The sequence below is a fragment of the Gavia stellata genome, chromosome 9, assembly GCF_030936135.1.
Source record: "Gavia stellata isolate bGavSte3 chromosome 9, bGavSte3.hap2, whole genome shotgun sequence".
Classification (NCBI taxonomy): domain Eukaryota; kingdom Metazoa; phylum Chordata; class Aves; order Gaviiformes; family Gaviidae; genus Gavia; species Gavia stellata.
The window spans coordinates 40,824,178-40,843,771 of NC_082602.1; the positions used below are offsets into that span (position 1 = coordinate 40,824,178).

Below are 19,594 nucleotides of genomic sequence, written 5' to 3' on the forward strand. Positions count from 1 at the left end.
ACTTCTTTTATTTCTTTTAGCATCCTTCTGTAGTCAGAATATGTAAAAGCTGGAACAGATTGGGGCAGCAAGGATCTCCTAAAGCTGTGCCTTTTAGGGCTGATGTAGGTGCTATACCTGCAAATTAAGATAGTTGTCTCTTCCATATTCTGCTTTACTGTTTCCAGCAGGTCACCTTGGAGAGTTTGTATTTCAGGATGTTTTGTGATCAGTGCATCAGAGGCTCCGTTGCTAACCCCACGCCAGCCCAGGGAATGCTCTGGTTCCTCATTGGTAAAGGATTTGTGCAATATATGTTCAAAGCCAGGGTTTCGGAGCAATACAGTTCTGCTCTTGACAATACTTGGGAGGCATTTGCAGCAAAACCTGTTGCGTTCCTGCCTTAGTTACTGAAACTGAACCCAAGGAGACTACTAGTAGAGTTGCCGTTGTACCTTTTATAAAGGCTGTTACTGGTCTCGTTGGGGCTGGATGCTGCCAGCTCTGCCGCTGTCGCCCTGCACTTGTGACTCGGGGCAGCAGCATTTTTCTCCCCCATTGTATTTGACTTGTGGTGGTTTGACCCCAAGAGCAGCAGAACGATGGAGAACTGCTGCCAGGGTTTGTGGAGTGCAATACAAAATGGAAGGTTCATCTTTCCACTGGGAAAATCGTGTAACTACCTCCTGCCAATGCCCCGTAGGGTGGCTTCTTGTTCTTGCATTAGTGTGAAAAAGTAAATGAAACATCCTTCTCGCCTACACAATATCAATCATTTTATAACTGCCTGTTTAATGTCTCTTCAAAAAAAAGCGCAGATCCTGATTCTTTTATTACCTGGTTGTACTTATTATGTTTCTTCTAGATGAATATGAGTGTAATAATGAGTACCTACCGCTTATCTTTCTGCAACATTATAATGCTTTTCATCTTCTTTCTCATCTCCTGCTATTACAATCTAATATCTTATTTACCTAGCTGTGTACACAACAGATGTCCTCAGTGATGACTTGATCTTTCCTTCTAAGTATCTGTGTGCAGGATATGTCAAATTGTATTTTTAAATATAGATTATCTTGTACTTTCCTATATTGAATTTCATGTTGCTTAGTTACCTAATTTTCTAGTTTGAGGTTATTGTTTTATTTTTCTTCCTTGTTTTATATTCCTCTCTCGTTTTGATTGACCTAAATAATCCTCTATTATCAGCAGATTTTGATATCCTACCCTTTACTCTTTTTTTACAGGTTGCTAGCAGAATATCAAACACTACCAGCCCTAGCTCTGGTCCTTGGAGCTCGCAGCTGTGAATCTCCCCATTTTAGTAGTAATTCCTCTTTTGTTTCTATCCCCAATCCGTGACTAGACTTTCTTACACATCACGTTACTGAATCTTCTTAAGCAGGTAATTACATAAGCGTCCAACCCTTAAGTGTACGCTGTGAAACTGAGATTCAGATTTACGTTCTCGCATCCTTTACACATTTACGTGCAAGGTTTCACTGAGGTCACGTCTGCTAGCCCAAATGCAGTTCACATTTCAGGCTGTGAAACATTTTTGCCTGCTGGCAAGTAGCTATCTGTGCAGGTGGTCACAGGAACATCAGCATGTCTGCCTGGGCATGGACTTCTCTTACGGCTTTAATGTTCTATGCATATTTGCACAGTTCTTTCTTACATATTTTTTTATCAAAACTTTAGGAAACTCAGGTTACCCTGGAGCAGAGCCACCACAGCTATTGCTGCACATTATGTTGCATATCTCCAGTCTCCTGGAGCTTTGCAGATGTGTAGTTCCACCCTCTGCCGCTGCTGGAGAACTTGCCCAGCTGCGATGCCAGCAGTTGGTAGGGACACAGACCCCAGCAGGCAGCATTTCTTGTGCCCTCGGGCACCCCAACTGGCTTCTTGCAGGCAGAATCTGGTGCCTCTGCTCCCAGTGTCGGCTGCTCCCTACTTTTAAGAGCAATGATCAGCTAGAAAGTCAGAAGCTGGATGGATGCATCCTCTTAGCTAAAGATCAGTGTAGTGCAACCCATGCAAGAAGCAACTTTCTCTGAAGGAGGAAGTACAGAAGGCTAAAAGATTGGAAAATCCTGAATTTAAATCCCAGATTACCCAGATGCCACACTAAACAGATAGCTAGGGGAGAGCTCCTCTGTAGCTGTTTCCTGTCCGTAAATGGAGATGTTTGTGCGAATGTTTTCCCAGTTCTTTTATACAGCACTTTTCCTAATCATCTGAACAAGTCTGAGAGGGAGATATCTGCACGGGAGGAAGTTCTCCTGAGATAAGACATCAGCAGGCACTGCTGCCAGAAGATGCCACTCGGGAATGAGTGACTTGGCCACAGGAGTGAACTCCAGCAAGTAAATTTTAGTGACCCAATAAAGAGCACGAGCAGAAGCAGCTGCTGAGGTTCCCCTTTTTCCCTTTATTTTTTTTTTCTCCACCCCCTCTCATAGAGAAAGGAGAGACTTCTTTTCCATACACGTATGTATCCTGAGATTTCCCCAGTTTTGTCCCTTAGTAGAACCACCAAACTGACCCGAACTTCAGCTCTGCAGGTGCCAGCTGATATTGGTGCCAGTGTGCTGCCCCGGAGTGCCTTGTCCTTTATAATCTCACAGCTGGTGAGCAGGTTGGTCCCTGGATGTCTTTTCTAGGCAGGTAGAGGCCACATGAGGCACATGGTGCTATTGGAGATTTAATCCTTTGTGTACGTTTGTCGTTCTTGGTCCAGGTAGCAGGAGGGTCTATAACATGGTATAACTTCTGTTACCTTTCTCATCGCATGCACACACACTTGGTTTGGATGGTCCACCTTCCGAGTTGCTTATTCCAATTATTTTTTACATTTAAAAAAAAAATGCCCATTATGTTTATATTCAATGTAATGCTTATTACATTTAGTGTAGCGTTAGAGGGATCAGTTTATGTTGTGCTTGTTACTAACTGAAGTTATATCTTGCGTATGATAACGTAGACAAACTGTGGTTTTCCACGGAAGTCAGCCTGTCTTCTGGTTGTTAGTCTTGGTTAAAAAAAATTATAGAGCTCTTGTGTTGAAAATAAGATTTTCCCAGAGGAATGGATCCTTTGACTTCAAATGTTAAAGTTAGGTTGAAACAGCCCTTACCCTTTTATCCCCCTTAAAAGCCTGAAATATTTCAGAATGGGTCTGGTTTTGCCATGCTGTGGGGAAGTCTTGAAGCCCCTTACTGATCTGTTCTGTGAAACTACAGAGAAAGGGATATCTGCATGCCAAGCAAATTGACTAGAAAGGTTGATGCAGCATCTCAAATCAAATCAGCTTTAAAAAATCAGATTATAGCTTAAAAATTCTCAGCCATGTACATCTGGTTAATGCACAGGCACCTACTAACAGAAATCACCTTGACAAGGTCAGCAGCAGTGAAACACCACCGCATCTGCAGATCCTCAGCATGGCAGTGACTCGGTTACCAGCCTCACAGACAGAATCACAGAATCACTAAGGTTGGAAAAGACCTGTAAGATCATCAAGTCCAACCATCAACCCAACCCCACCATGCCCACTAAACCATGTCCCGCAGTGCCATGTCCACACGTTCCTTGAACACCTCCAGGGATGGTGACTCCACCACCTCCCCGGGCAGTCTGTTCCAGTGCTTTGTTTCATCTCACCAGCGTTTCTTGCTCTTAAGTGTGTGCTTTCCTATGTGCCTTCAGCATTTTCCTTCCTACTTGTTGCTTTGCCTCTCCTTTGAGAGACATGAGCTTTGTTACTGCAAGGTTTTTAGTATTTCTGTTTTGTTATCTGGGAGGGCATTTTGCCCTTAGGATTTTATTCAGTCATCTTCCATGGGCTGGGTCGGTTTTTTTGTCTGTTTGTTTTGTTTTTAAACTTTTTTTAAAAGTGGATCTTTATAGCTGGAAATATGTACTTAACCAGATAAAACTGGAGTACTTCTTCCTTTCTGTGTAAATACTGAGTACTTCAATACTTATTATGGATTATAGTATGTGTTGGTTCATGATTTCACTTCATGCACAAGTGTCAATAGGGTTCTTCTCTACGGACCTCAGTGCCTGGATCAGGCTGTGATTTACAGGAGCACATCTGAGTTCTGCTCTCCAAGCTGACAGCTTATTTGCCAAAAAGTGGTTAATCAGAATGGGCCCTATATGTACCAGAAGCGAACACAAAACCAAAAGAATTATCAAAGGGAGGTTAAATTACTTGTATTTAAGTACATGGTACAGCCATGACTAAATATGAATTTTCTTTCACATGTACAATTCTTTCAAAGCAGTATTTTTCACAGTCATCTGGGAAAAAAATAACCTTGATATTATAAGGACTAAATATTATACTTTATATAGTGCTTTTCTTCAAAGCACTCAACCAACTCTGCTGTCCTCGTTGCCCTTGACTACTTTTCTGGTTTTTCCTAACATTTCAGCTGCACTTGACCTGGAGATGAGCGGGCAAGGGGAGGCCTCTCTGACTTGTGTCCGTGTGCGGCTCAGGGGTGTCATCCCTCTGCCCCTAGAAACTGGAAGAGATTCCTAGGAAAAGAGCAGCGCCCTCAGGATGGCTGGCTCCAGTGAATCATCCTGTTTCTAGCCCTGAGGATAAATAATAACTTGTTTATTTTCTAGCATTTATCCTGACACAGCTGTCTCTCGTTCCTTTCCCTCTCTGTGGCACAAGGAGGGCACAGGTACGAAGGAGAACCAGCAAGTGTTCCCGGGAGCCGGCCATGCGCCGTCAGCGGGACAGGCTGCCCACCCTCCAGGCAAGACCACTTCTCGCCTTGCCTGGCCACGGCTCTGCTGCTGCCCTTCCCTGCCTGGAGGAGAGCTGCCGGGGATGGTCCTGCTCCTGCGCTGGGGTCAGCACAGCAGTGCATCATCTCCCCTGCTCCTGTGCCTCTCTGGCACCTCCTCTCCAGCGTTTTACACCATCGAGGGTTTGGTCCATCTCTGAAGAGAGAATCTTTCACTTTTAAATTGAAGCTCAGGAGAAGCAGCTTTTAGGCATTTATTTTTGACTTCCGAGTATAATAATGACTGGATCATTACAGTGGATGGAAAGTTTCCTGCTGACTTAAGTGGAACTTGGCTCAAGTGCCTCATTCATAACCCAGCGGAACAGATGGAAAGAGCCTGGTTTCAACGGGCCGTGGGTGAGACTGCAAGGGGATACGGCTGTTCCCGACCGCATCGTTCTTCTCTACCATCCTTATTCCTTGCAGAGATGCATTCTCTCTAAAGATCTATTGGAGCTCTTGTATGAAGTTGGCTAACAATATTTTTTCCTTTTTTTCAAATCCTTTTCTGCTTGCTAAATATTTCCATATTTTCTCAGAATCACAGAATCACAGAATCAGTACGGTTGGAAAAGACCTGTAAGATCATCGAGTCCAACCTGAAAAAAAAAAAAAAAACCAAAAAAGCCAACAAAACAAAACAAAAAAAAAACCACAAAAAAAACCCCCACAAAACCCACGCCACACAACAACAACAACAAGCCACAACCCACCCAACACCACACAGCACCATGTCCATCAAGCTACATCCCACAATGCCACATCCACATGCTCCTTGAATACCTCCAGGGAGGGTGACTCTACCACCTCCCTGGGCAGCCTATTCCAATGTTTCACCACTCTCTCAGTAAAGAACTTTTTCCTAATATCTAGCCTGAACCTCCCCTGGCGCAACTTGAGGCCATTTCCTCTAGTCCTGTCTCTTAACATGTATTCTATTCAGTGCATAACTTAAAATGTGCAGTATCATTGAGCTAGATATTTTGATTTCTTGTTTCTTCATAATGTTTATTAACTGTGAAAAGACACTGCTCATGTGCCAATTATTGGGTGCATCGTGAAATCTGTGAAAACTTACAAAATAATTAGATATGCAGCAGTTCATATTAAACAGTGATCTGGTGTCCCTAAGGGTGGTAGTGGTAAATTCAATGGCTTTTCTGATTTTTTTTTTTTTTTTTAAAAACAACCTATTTCTGTTATATTGTAGCCAAGATACACTTATACAAAGCTAAATACGGCAGTTCTGATCTCCTAAGCAAGATTTACAAATAAGTGAAGGTTTGGTTTGTTTCTTTTTCTTAGTGTCTCTGTCAGTAATTTCTAAGAGAGAATTTGCCCAGAACACGGGGTGAGACACAGAGGTGCTGCGGAGGGAAGCCTTGTCTGGTTGGGCTGCTGACCTATAGCTGGGATACTCAGGAGGTGTTTCTAGCTGTCATCAAACCTCTGCCTGACTTCAGGTGTGACACCTGGCCCACCTCATGCCGAAGATTATTTTCAGTGGGACCCAAGCTATTCGTGTAACTTTACACTCAGTAAATTTGCCTGCTGTAGCTGCCACAGGGCAGCGGGAAGCCCCAGTTCTACAGAACAGTGATGACTTGCTGTTGCTGAAGTTAGTGCTACTCCAGCTCAGAACTGCTGTTTTGACTTGTGAAAACCTTGCCTTTTTAACTAAAACTGACAGTAGTAACACTCTTGTTTTGTCTTTTGTATCTGTGTATAACTTAGACCTCTTACGTGTGTGTCTCTGCAGCTTTTTCCTTTACGAGGACAAAAATCGTATGCTGATGTCTTGTCTCCCAATTTGTTATGAGAGATTGTACAAGTACATGGATGAACACCAGTAATTAAAAAGCACTGCTCTCGCTGAATCCTGCAGAGCTCTGATATATTGAATTGCCAGCTTCCTTCAGGAAGGAATATAAGGCTGAGTTAATAAGCCCCAAGAGCACATAATAATTTTCAGAACTGTTTTTTATTTCCCTTCCACATGCTATGATGTTATCATGCGATAGAAATCCATGTACCTAAAATAATTCCAGCTAATTTTGTGACAATACATATAAATGACTGTTGTGTTCATTATGGTTTTCCCACCCTACTTCCAGTTCTCACAGTGAGTATTCATTTAGTGCTGCCCACATCAAATGTTAAGGAGCCCCATTGTGTGATATTGAGCACCAAATCTTAAGTGATGGTAATGAGATATTGGAACAGCTTCTCTTTTCTGAGCTCGTTTGTCATTTCTAAATTTGGTATCTCTCTCGGCTTTATCTTCTCTAGCAATGTTCTTGCTAGAAGCTTGCCCAGTGTGAAAAGCAGCACATTGTTTCTTCGGTTACTATAACGCAAAAGGTCTCCCTTTCACCAGAATTTACCTAGAGCTCTCTTGGTCTTTCCTAGGGACCATCTTCCCATCTCAGATCATGCTGGAGGGCTCACACTTGATTCCATGAGATTTTGGACCTCCAGCCCTCATCAGGACTGCCCTCATCAAGCAGATGTTTGTGGGAGAGGAATGGTGTTAATCCCCAGTGCTGTCACCTTCGGTAGGTACTGCAGCCTGTCCCCCTACAGCATCGTCACAGTAAATCTCCAAGTCTGTTGGCTTGATCATATTTTTGCTTTCTTTGTAACTCAGTTTATGGGCCAAGGGACACTAGTAAATAAATGGGAAGATATGGACTGAAAATAGGGAGGGGAGTCTCAGCAACTGTCAGGAAAAGGTTATTTAAACTAGGATATTTAGTAATGAAAAATCAGATTTGAAATAATCTGATCCTCATTTTTTTCAGGCTGGAGCAGCTTTTCATTAGAGCTTGATGGGCATCTAACAACTTGTAACTGTTTTCATTTGGGAGATTAATCAACTTTCCATTCAAATTCTTGTCTGTTGCTGTTAAATTTTTATCTTAGTTTAGAACTGTGCACACATCTACTGAGAAATAAAACAAACTGTCAAATAGAAATATCTTTTTTGGATAACCATGGTCAGCCTAAAGAAAGGCTCCTCCTCCCATCAGTGTTCTTCCATGCTGCCCAGTTCCCCAAAGCTGAGTTTGATGAGGATGAGTCATTCTGGAAATTAGTCTTAATTCTGAAATCTAAACCACAATGTTTTTGTTGCCACAGTAGAGTCTGTTATTTTCAAGCTCATTTATAAATTGAATAAATCCAAGAACTGAAAATCTTTTATAACAGTGTTGCAGTTAAATACTGCCTTTTCCACTCTCAAATCCAGCTGTGTTTTGTGTTCATGCATAAGAGGGTTGGAGAGGTAGTGTTAAATAGTTATTTAGGGATGTTAATAACATGCTTAAAATGTTTCCATGAAGTGCTTTTGGATCATATGATGCCATCTGTGTTACAGTTGATTGTAGTTAATTATACAGGCATGAATTCCTTGGGAAAACGGATGGCATTACTCAAACAGTTTGTTTGTGATCAAGATAATGGAATGACACAATATTAAACTGACGGAATTAAGTCTGAAATGCATTCCTCACTAATAATCCTCCACAGATCAGTGGAATTATTCTGAGTTGCTCCAATTTAACTGAGAATTTGGATGGGTGTACTATTGTAATATTATTGCAATAACTCAAATATATTTTTGTACCTTAAGTGTTGTGGAGTATCTGAGAAAAAAAGAAAAATTAGCTTCCTACATAATAGCCACTGTTTCTAATTAATTATTTCACTTTCTGCAATTTAGCCATAAAAGATGTAAATGTTAAACAGGTGGCGTGCTTAGGTGATGTTAAACTTGTGGTGTTAAAATATACATATTGAGATTTAGTAGCAGTTACATCTTCCAGTACTGAAACTCTATTAATTTCTTCTGTTCTACAATAAACCATTAACTATTCACATAATTGACACCCAGCTATGTTTTGCATTTTAAAAAACCCAACAAAATGTGTAAAACTTATGATGAAAAATCAGTGGATGTGATTTAGGTATGTATGGATGCAAACAGGTAACTACACACACACGGTAAATCTGCATATAGGAATCCATGTAAACTATGTGTATCTATAGCTTACAAGGTGCAGGATTTTGCTTGGGTTTTGTAAACATGGTCCACCCATCAATGAGTTAAAGCTAACTATGGTTGAAGGATTAATCTTTGAGGAAAAATTCAGGTCAGTCAGGATTTGACATGTGTCTGTTAAAGCTGTTGTTGGAATTGATCTAATCCTAAGCAAAACTTTGGCTAGACTTCCATCTGCAGAGACTCATTACTGTGTGGTGGGGTCTGGGAGGAGGGGGTGTTTGTTATTTTTAGTTTAAATCAGATATTATTTCATCAAAGGTAAGTTTCAGAACTTATTTCACACTGGGAAACATTGCTTGGTTGGTTGGGGTTTTTTTCTCCTTATGGAAACTGAGATTTGCTCTAAACCAGCCAACTGTTGGCAAAGGCATACATTAACTTTGCAATACGGGTAGCCCACGAGGGATTTGCTAGCATATAGTAGTGCATGGTAGTTCTGTTTAGAGTGGAAGCCTTCACGACAAGACACTGTTTCCCAGTAAGCATGGCACTGGATTAAAAGCAGGGCCCTGAACGCACGTCTCTCGCATTCTGAACGAGTGTCCTGTGTACCTGGGCTTCGCTTACGCTGGTGTCTTCTGCTAGTTTTGATGAGAAGTTTTGTTCTGGACCTGAAACTTTCTTAGCAAAAGCGTGGTCAAGACAGGTATGCTCCTTTGAAAGTTGGGGTTGAGTTACCCGTGTTTGGTTATATTTAAAAAAAAAAAACCCAAAAAACAGTGTTTTATCAAACTATTCTCAATTTAATCGTTACCTAAACAGCACAGAGAAAAAATCCGCATGGGATGTGTACAGGAAATATGCAACATAACCGTATGTACATGACAATACATGTCTTAGCAATTATTTCTTGATCCCAGTGCTTTCAAGACTTACTACCTGCTTACTGTATTTTTCCATGTAATTTCCAACAGATTTTCTTCTCCTCACATTGCAGCTGAGTGAATAATGTGCTATTTGTGACAAATGTCTGTACAGAAAAAAAACAAACCACAAAACCAGCATGTGAGGAGATTACATTGGCAGAGCACTTTGGCTTAGCATGAAATACCTTTTCAGAGGAGAACTCATTTTCTTGTGTTCAGATCTATAGACAGTTGAAATCCTAAATGAAAAATTGAGATTACTCAAAGAGCTTCCCCATATGAGGAAGGGCGAGCTCAGCCATAGACAATATGACATTTTCTTTCTATTATAATATTTTGAGATGCACCAGAGACTCAAAAAGGTTTGTCTAAACTAATTAATTGTAAACATTTCTCAAAAATAGAAAACAACAGCTCACAAGGCTGTGTCATACCTTTGAAACTTTCAGTATTTTGTAAGAATACTGTTTTGCTTAAGCTATGTTTTGCCTAAAATATTGGTACTCTGGGTAGGGATTTATTAAGTTATTTTTAAGTGCAGTGAAACATTGGTTTCAGAAACTACTGTCTAGAAAACACATATTCCAATTAGCCTTGATGTCTGAATTACAAGTCAGGAGGCAAAAAGAATGATGAGCCCTGCTAAAGGCAGCTTATGATGCATTATTAATGCTGTTTTCAATATCAAACATGCCAGGAATCATATGCATAATATATTCTCCCAGAATCAAAAAATATGAAGACCTTTCTGTTCTATTAAGATGACATGTCATACAGACGTCCCCCTCTACATAACTCATTGGGGGAAAAAAAAAGTAAACATACAAAGGCAACATAACTGGTTTTATAGGAAATGGCTTCTCTGCCCACTACTGCCTAGCGCTACGGTGGTGGTGTCCCACTGAGCTGGTCTGTTAGCTGTAGGGACTGGACTTTTTAAGGGTCTATGCTCAGTTTTGGCACCTCAGCATTAGCCTCCTGGGCTTGCCCACACGTTAGCTAGCTGTCAGAGCAGAGCACTGAGCAACCTGGGCGTGGCAGGTTGCATTCTCTCGCCAGCATGACAAACCACCTCTTTGCTGCATTCTGTATCAGCACAATGGTGTTGGCTTGGAAACATTTTTTGTGGAAGTTTTTCTCCTAGTATTTGGGAGAAATATTCTTTTAAGACTGGCATTTGTCCACCAGTCCCCAGATGGCTTTTCGGTGCACAGGCATGCACCAGCAGACACTGCTGTCTCTGTATTACAAGACTGGCACTTTTATTAATACAAGTAACTACTTTCATAGTTCCCAACAATGATGCTTGTCCCATTGCATACACAGAAGCTCATGGTTGTCACTAGAAAGCTGCCTTACTCTGTCCAGTCTGATTTCCCATTATTATCCCTGGGAATAACAACCCAGCATACACCAAACGTACCAATGACTCCAAACGGCGTAAATCCCTTTATGGTCTGCAGGACAGTGAGTACAGGAGGGGCCCTCTGTGTGTATCACCAGTTCTTGAAAATAGAACCATTGCTTTTGGGTTTTTCCCTTCAATCTGTATAGCGACCTGGCCGTTTGAGAAATTTTGGTCAGGAGCCCTGGCCCAAAACGATTCTGCAGCTAGTTCCCCCTGCGGTCTGCTGCAGCCCATGTCCGTGCAATGGATACCTGCAGCCAGGCGTGCCTCTGTGGGTGGGAGAAGGGAGCTGGGATTCTCTGCTCCCGGGGACTAAATCACAGGTCGTATGTCAGACCGCACGTAAGTGAGTACGTGCTTGCTACTGGCTTTTCTTCTGTTTATTCTTCCTGCAGCTTCCTTCAGTGTGAAAAAAACAGTGATAAGTGAATGGTGCATGTAAAGTGTTTATTGATGCTTTTATCCTCTGACATGAGGTGTCTGTTGTAAATACCAATAATGGTTGCTTTCTGCTGGTTTTGCCTTCAAATCAATGTCCTTGCAGGTGAACAGCAAGTCTGATTATATTTCTTGGTTTACCAGATATAAATCAGCCTGGTCAATAATAATATATACTGCTCACACTGCATTTTTAATCTTTTCATACTTAGAAGTTCAAGAGCCTGTAGGCTTCATTAGTTTAAGTTTTCATAATGTCTTTGAAACCAATGGAGTTTCATGAATGTTGATTATCTAAAGGTCTTTGTACCTTTACTAATCATTCATTAATTTGTATAGAATAAAGTAAAATTAGAGGTAAACCACTAAAGCGAGGATTTGGTAACACTGAAGCTCCTCAGTCCTAGGCTGACTTTCCTTCCACTTCATCCCTGAGGAAGGACAGGCTTGGGTCCGTAAGCACAGAGGCATTTGGTGCCTGTCTTGCTGGGAGGGGAAGCGGGAGCCTCCTGGGCCTCAGCCGGGACCCCAGCGAGGGCGGGGGCACCTCCCTTTCTGCCATTCTCGAGCGTGTGCCTTTTCCGCTTCAGGAGGGACATGCAGGGCATCTCTGCTAGCTGGGGCAGCTGCCAGCTAGCAGTGACTGAGCTTTGATGTATCCAGAAGCAAACACAGCTGTAGCATCACTGACGGGCACTGCCGCTTCTTGACCAGTGCTTCCATCTCCACTGGTTTCTAAATGCATGTGGAAAGGCTACCACAGCCGCCACCTCTGCAGGCTCCTTCCCTCTCCATATGAGCAAATCTACAACTAACATAGCCCAGGTTTGCCTTGAGAAAGGGGAAATGTGCTCCCTTCTTGCAGGTCTTCCTCTGAGAAACCTTCCCTGCCTGCCCCACAGGTTTTTGGAAGCATGGCATGCAGAGCAGTTTTCCATTGTTCTGTGGTCTGGTTGCTGTTAGTACGTTTGTGCAGACAGACCGTTACCAAGGCTGATCAAATTCCTATTGTCTGGATCTCTTAATCCTTGGATGTTATTCTGGGCTACATTCAAGTTTTATCATTATTTCCTTTATCATCCCTAAAAATTTAATTGAAAGAGTCCTCATCTAATTTCTGTGTAGTTCTTTTTGAAGCAGGCTTATTACTCTAAGTACTGGCAAGGGAGCTGATTTTTCTCCGGGAAAATCTCATTAAGGCTTCAGCATTCCAGTCCGGAAGACATTTCCGATGTCAGCCCCTTCCCACCTGTGGGAGCCTGTAGGATCTGAAAGTCAGTGCTGTCCCCTTTCCTTTGTCACCTCAAACTCACCATGGGACATGTAGACACGAGCCACCACTGAGCTTGCAGAGGAGAAAGTCTGGCATTGATGTCTGCGGGGATGGATGCCAGACACAGGCTAGTGAAGCCTTAGCAAAGCTTGGCTGAGGGTGGGCAACTGCAGCCTCTGGCAGGCTTTCAGCTTGCCGCACTTGGGCTGCTTTTATGGAACAACAGAGAACATCTTGCTGATAATATTTCAGATCTTCTTCAAAGGTTTTGTAGACCTGCTCAGAGCAAACGTTGCAATACAAGCCTCTCTTTTTGAAATAAGCTAATAAATTTTAACTTTTATGTTTTAGTTGAGAAAATCTGGCATGAAATGCGTCAACTCATACAGTTAAACCTTGGTAACATGTTAAACAAGATTTAAAAGCTTGAACACTGAAAGTGTGAGGACACATAGCGCTACAAATCAACCTCAGACAGAATTCCCACCAAACGAACTGTGCTTAGAAACCATGAGGTCCCCAGCTCTGCAGGGGAGGTGCAGGATGGTGCGCTTCTCAGCATGATGCTCCTGAGGGGCTCTCTGAGACCATACCAGCACATGGTAGCGAAATGGTTGATCTTCTGCTACTTGGATTCACACGGATGCCTGGGGAGTGTGTGCACAGGGTATCTGACTGCTCGGCACTATTACCACGTGCTGTCTCCCAGAAAATCAGCTGCTGGGCTCGTGTTCCTACTAGCATGCCTCTAATAACATTTTTGCCTTTCAGTTTACTTGTATCAATTCCTTAGTTGTAGTTTCTGTAAGCAAACGAACAAAAATTCTTGTAGCCCTTGCGTGTCAAAAATAATCCTTCTGATTTAAATTATTTTCACAAAACCCTGTATCGTTCAAATTATTATTTGTCTGACATTCAAATGCAAGCAGTTAAAAGCTTGTATTATGCTGCTTCTCATTTCCTCAGGTTCTGAAATAACCTGACTCCACCTACTGCATCTATCATTATAACGTATCATTTAAGAAAATAATTGTAATATGCACAAATACTTCATTCATCACAATAAGTAGAATGCAGTGCCTGTGGCTATAGACTGTCCTGTTTTTTTATCTGTAAAGAAAGGGGTTTTTTAAGACCTCCGTTGTAGAACAATCACTGATGTATTGCATCTTCTTACATAAAGAAGCAAGAATCTTAAATGCTAAGAACATCTACTCCTGTTTATAAAATTTTCAGGCAATAGGTGTAAAATTTTATTTATTTATATTTCTTTGAGCAACCAAACACATTTTTTTAATAGAAGCTTCAAGACTACAAAGTCAAGCATCAGACTGAGAAACAACAGAATTAAGACTGTTTGCACTACTTTGGTTTGGTCAAGTAATATCAGGAATTTTATTTTTTTCCCCACTTTTTTCTCTAAGTCTCAGCCTCCCCACTCTTATTCTGACCCAGTGTAGCTCTGTAGTGACTGCTTGTCCTACTTGATTTCCCGGCTCTCAGCAGCTTTGCCCGGTTACTCCCAAACTCCAGCCACGTCTCCCACATGCTCTGAGCCCTCTCCCAGCTTCATATCCCATCTATATATCCCCCGAGGTGGCTGCCTCCTCCTGCTCTTCTCTCCCTAATGGATGCAGGTTTTTGCTCTTAGAATTCAAATCAGGCTGTTCTATTATTATTATTAAATATTGTTATTTTACTGTTATTATTTATTGTTATTTGATTATTACAGCTGCCCTGTACCATTAAGCTTCTTTACTCATGCTTGGACAGGGAATAGTGCTGCTCTGTTGTGGGTTCGACTATGAGTCAGGATGAATAAACCAGTGCATTGAAGGTCATTGTCCAAAAAGATTGTTATCGACATTAATAAGGTTAGTATTAACAAAGTTGGAAATATTTTTCCAAATTTGAACTTTTTGTGTATTTTTTGTAGTATAAATTAAACAGATCTTTAAAACAAAGGTTTGCTTCAAACTGGAATTGTAGTGACAGTTAAAAATGAATCCCAATGAGTTTTTGAACTGAGAAATATATGCAGTCTGTTCAGGATATAGTTTTATCTAAGCAAGTCAAAGTTTTCCAGTGAAACATTTTTTCATTAGATTTTACATTCTTCTGTAACTTTACATGTTGCTGTAAAATTCCTGATCTGTTCTGCTGTTTGCTCCAAAACAATGAAACCATGTTGTCCTCGTACTTGGCTCAGAAGTTGGCCCAAGTCTTATCTGAGAACTTTGTTGAAAGTCAGAGCCTTTATAGCACTGGATTTCATACTGCCTCTGTTACTACAGTCTTTAGGATCATCCAGTTCTCTGAATATTATTTCGATCCTTCTCCTTACTAATGGCGTTTCCCCATTTTGCATTACCATGGGCGTGTATCTTTTGTGTGAGCTTCTTAGCTGGTCCTCCAGGCATTTCATTCACAATTTTGCTCCCATTACTTTTTTTCATTGACAATTTAAAAATAAACTTTGATAGTGGAGTCAGCTTCGTCTAGAGAAGCAGAGGCAACTGTTTCTTTGTGTGTGTTGCTGTTTACTGTTTAAATAGGAATGAACTGGGTTTTCACAGCCATAGCCTATATCCACAGGTTGAAAAATTGCACAGGATAATTATCAAGGAGCTTGTGCAGCAGCATGGGGATTCTCCTTCCATAGTGCTTCAACAAAGTAATGTTGTTATAAGAGAAGATCCTTCAGAAAATGTACAAAGTGTGAAAGAAACATTGGGGAAACATCCATATTTTGGGATAGAGCAGACAGTATGTTCCACTGCTCTGGAGCTAAACGAAGCCTCCAGGACACAGCATTTTGCCCAGAATTTCTTGCTATCCTCAGGTCTCTACTAAATTACATCTGTTCATGCTATTGATGAGCACTGAGTTAAATACTGATAGCAACCTGAATGCCCTCCTTCTGACCTGTTCAGCACAGAGTGATCAAGTGCATGATATTAATGGACTCCCTGTCTGCATTAACAGCTCTAAGAAATGAATCAAATAAAGTAAGGACAAACTGTGACACCTTCAGTCAAGTTCACCTCTGTGCAGACAACTCACAGATCGTGGGGATTTAATTTGATTTGGTGACTAGGTTAATTATTTATATTTACATAGAACTCTGATAGAGTTTTCTGAACCATGGGATGGATGCAGCATAAAAATGGCATTAACAGATAAAAAATACTATCTTTCTCCCTACTTTTATCTGTACTTCGTCTCAGATTGCAAATTCTTTGGAATGAGTTTGTGTCTTGCTCTTAGGCTCCCTATGCCTGACAGTTATACTAAGCTAGAGTATGTTTTTTGCAAGGATATGAGTTTTCAAGAACTCTTATACTCTTTCCTTAATAGTGTTGATTATAAAGGACCTTTGAGTTTGGTTGATAGTATGATGTTCTAAATTTGGCACAGTCTCTATAGACTTTAATAATGCTTACCCATTCCAGAATGCTGCTGTTTATTCTTGGGCAAAGTCTCTGTTGGAGAATTTTCAAATAAAAATTAACAAATGCATGTAGCTTTTAGCACTGTACTTAATATTATATGTTTTGTTGACAAATCTGAAATTATCACTATAAATTTTGTATGTTGTATAGTTTATGAATTTATGATTAATGGGTAGACGTAGAGTGCAAACTATATTAATGTATGAATTCTGTGAAGTTGGGTCCACTTTTGCCTCGTTCTCCCCTGTTTAATAGAATGAATTTGCTTGTCTCAGTTTTGTTTGCTTAGATTTGACTCAAAATCTCTTAGTGTGAACTCCTACACTGTAACCAGACTTAGATAAACCTACATAGATCTTAATTGCTGTTTTGATGATACACCTCAGACTCCTGTAGAGAAAGCTTCTGTTGCCTTTGGGTAATCTCTGCTTGCTTCTGTAGCTTCTTACTTTTTTTTTTTTACTGTTGTTATTTACATCGTGAATATCTGAAAAGTATTTGTAGGAAACAAAACATTGTTTTTCTTAACACTTTTGTTTTTAAAGAACACAAAAGTATTCTTCCTGTACTGAAAATAGCTTTCCCAGCTGTTGCTGTCTCCAAGCCATCATGGTGCCAGGGGATGGTGCTTGGACGTCGTTCCCGAACATCCCACCCTCTGCACTGTGTGAATTCCAGTGCAAATGAAGCGACAGAAAACCTTTATAGTTTGTGATTTAAATGTTTTGCTCTATACAGGTATAATACAAAATATTACTACACCTGACAACGTGTCTAGCCCTTACATAATCCAGGGAAGAGCCACTTTAGCTGGCTGACATGTACCTCATGCTTTCTAGAAACATCATCTGTCTCACCGTGCGTTTGGTGGGTATCGCATCACCTACCCACCTCCAGCACTCTGACAGTGCTTATGTGATTTCTCTCCTTCCAGGCAAGTAAGAAAATGTAGTGGGACGGAGGCAAGGACGAGAAGCCCCGAGCAAGCGCTGGGACAAGGGCCTCCGGGCGGGACTCCCCTCCCTGCCGCGCGGCCTCACCATGTCCAAGAAGGCCAGCAGCCGAGCCAGGGGGGAGAAGCCAGATGCCTTGGCCGCCTTGCAGGCTGCCAATGAAGAGCTCAGGGCCAAGCTCACTGACATCCAGATAGAGCTCCAGCAAGAAAAGAGTAAGGTGTGCATCTTTTCCTTTCCTTCCCCCACTAGTTAAAATAAAGATAGTCTGTTGTTTCTGACTGCTAACCACTCTTTGCCCCACTCATAGCTGGCTTGTACACGACTTTGACAATAAATCAGAGCGCATGCACCTGGAGCTCGCCTCTGGGGGAAAACGAGGCAACCCCTTTATTGCAGATTTTTAAATTTTCTCCTTGTATTTAAACCATGCATATGGGACAAAATTTCCACATCTCTGCGAGTAAAAAGGGTGCTTCAGTGGTACGGCTCTCGGTGGGAAAGCCAAGCAGTGAGGATAGCCAGTCCCTGGGCAGGCAGGGCTCAGCCGCAGGCAGCTCGCTTGCTCCCGCTGCCCAGGAGGAAATGACGTTGAAAAATCGCATAGCTAAATGCCAGCAAAAGATCTGGAAAAAGAAAACATCTGCTCAAAACAGATGGCGTAATCATAGTGGTGGGCTGAAAGCTGTCCACGTCCTTTGTTTCTCTCACTACAACTTTTTCTAGTAAATATTTACCTATTTATGAGGATGGCTATATTGAGGGTTTTGAATGCAATTTTGTGTTACTTAGAAATTCTCTTTGCTGATTATTCTCTTTCACATTTACACTAATTTCATTTGGGTTTTGTGCTCAAAATCCTTCAAACTGGCTGCTTACAATTTCCAGCTGTACGGTAATAGGCCTCAGCTCTGCCTCATGCTCTGATCGCCAAAGTTTAAGAAGCCACGGTTTCACCCTGAGCCTTTGAGAGAGCGGCGGCTGATGTAGCCTGAGCCTCAGCTTTAAGAGCTTTCAGCCATAGCCTTCAGACCACTTCTCAGTGAGGGCATGAAAAATTTATTTGCTTTTCCCTAATCCCCCACATTAGTTTCTACTGATAAACTTTGGGGGTTTTTTGGTTCCAGAATATTAATAGAGACATGCATTACCGTGCAGGGACAGAATGATATTCTGCATTTTTTCCATTAATTTGCATCATTATTAGGCATTGTAGACTATGAATCCAATTTTTAAGGAAGCTTCTAAGGGGGTGGGGGGTGTGTGTATATATATAAAAAAATAAAACATCTATTAATCCTTTTGTTGTGAAGCAGCATTTGCAGTTTTAAGACTGGGAACCCTGTTTTCCTTCTTCCTGTCCTCCCCAGCCACTTCTCATCATGGCTTCTTTTGAATTCATGGTACGGTTTTAAATTGAGATGTCATTTGACCCTTCTGTGGTCAGATACAGTTAGTTATTTGTACTGAATAATTCATTGCTTAAAAAGCATCTGATAAAATGCAATTGTTTGGGGCTTCACAGTAGCTTGCAGAGAGCTTTTTATGTCTTGCGTATGGATGTGCGCACAGCACAGTTTGGATCTGTGCGCCTGCGTGTGCCAAAATAATGACTTAGCATCTCGTTTCTCACGCACTCTTTTGGGTGTGTTTTGTGAGAGCTTCTGCAGATATTCAGCTGAAAAATAAAGCAACAGCTCAGACTTACCCCACAAGATACCAGCTAATTCCTAAATGTGAATTATCTTAAACATTAGTCTGTTTCTAGCACCTGTTACACCCACGTTAGCCTAGTTTCTGAGCATACACTTCCTGTAGTGTTTGGATACGGATGGTTAGTTCACCTGGGTTTTGTGTTTCTTGCATAAAGTTACGATACTTATTTATATTGTGTTAACTCATGCTTTTTAGGGCACTGAATTGGGCAAATTAAAGAGTCCATAAGATTGCAAGTGATTATTATTTAATTATAAAAATAGAGTATGATGCTAAAATCAGCATTGGTGCCTAGATTTTCATCCTCAATATCAATAATTTTCAAAATCATAATGATACGTTTTTGTTTCTCTTTTTCTAAATATGCATATATTTCTGCTTATCCTGGTTTCCAGAGAAAGAAAGGTCTTTTCTACGAATTTGCCAGGGTTCGTTCTCGTATTTTCACAAATTACTTTTTCCTTAGAAGAATTCTCAAAGTTCTCCATAATGTCACAGTTTTTTCTTTACACCTGCACGGTTTGGTTCTGCAGTGTTCTCATTTGTGAGGCAGGCTTAGGCATATTCTTAGCAAGGAAACCTTATTGTGTCAACTGAGGAAGAAAAATGCACGTTTACTGAACAGAATTGAC

At 41.2% G+C, this 19,594-nt stretch overlaps 1 protein-coding gene across 21 annotated transcripts in view; it reads left to right on the forward strand.

The window, feature by feature from the left end:
• The first annotated feature begins 17,334 nt into the window (after positions 1-17,334).
• The window catches only part of JAKMIP3 (Janus kinase and microtubule interacting protein 3), a 39,478-nt gene continuing 37,218 nt past the window's right edge, over positions 17,335-19,594 (forward strand). For all 21 annotated transcript variants that reach the window (XM_059820871.1, XM_059820875.1, XM_059820892.1 and 18 more), the window contains exon 1: positions 17,335-17,466. In XM_059820871.1, coding sequence (XP_059676854.1) covers positions 17,335-17,466 — 132 coding nt within the window. The remainder of the gene's footprint in view (positions 17,467-19,594) is intronic.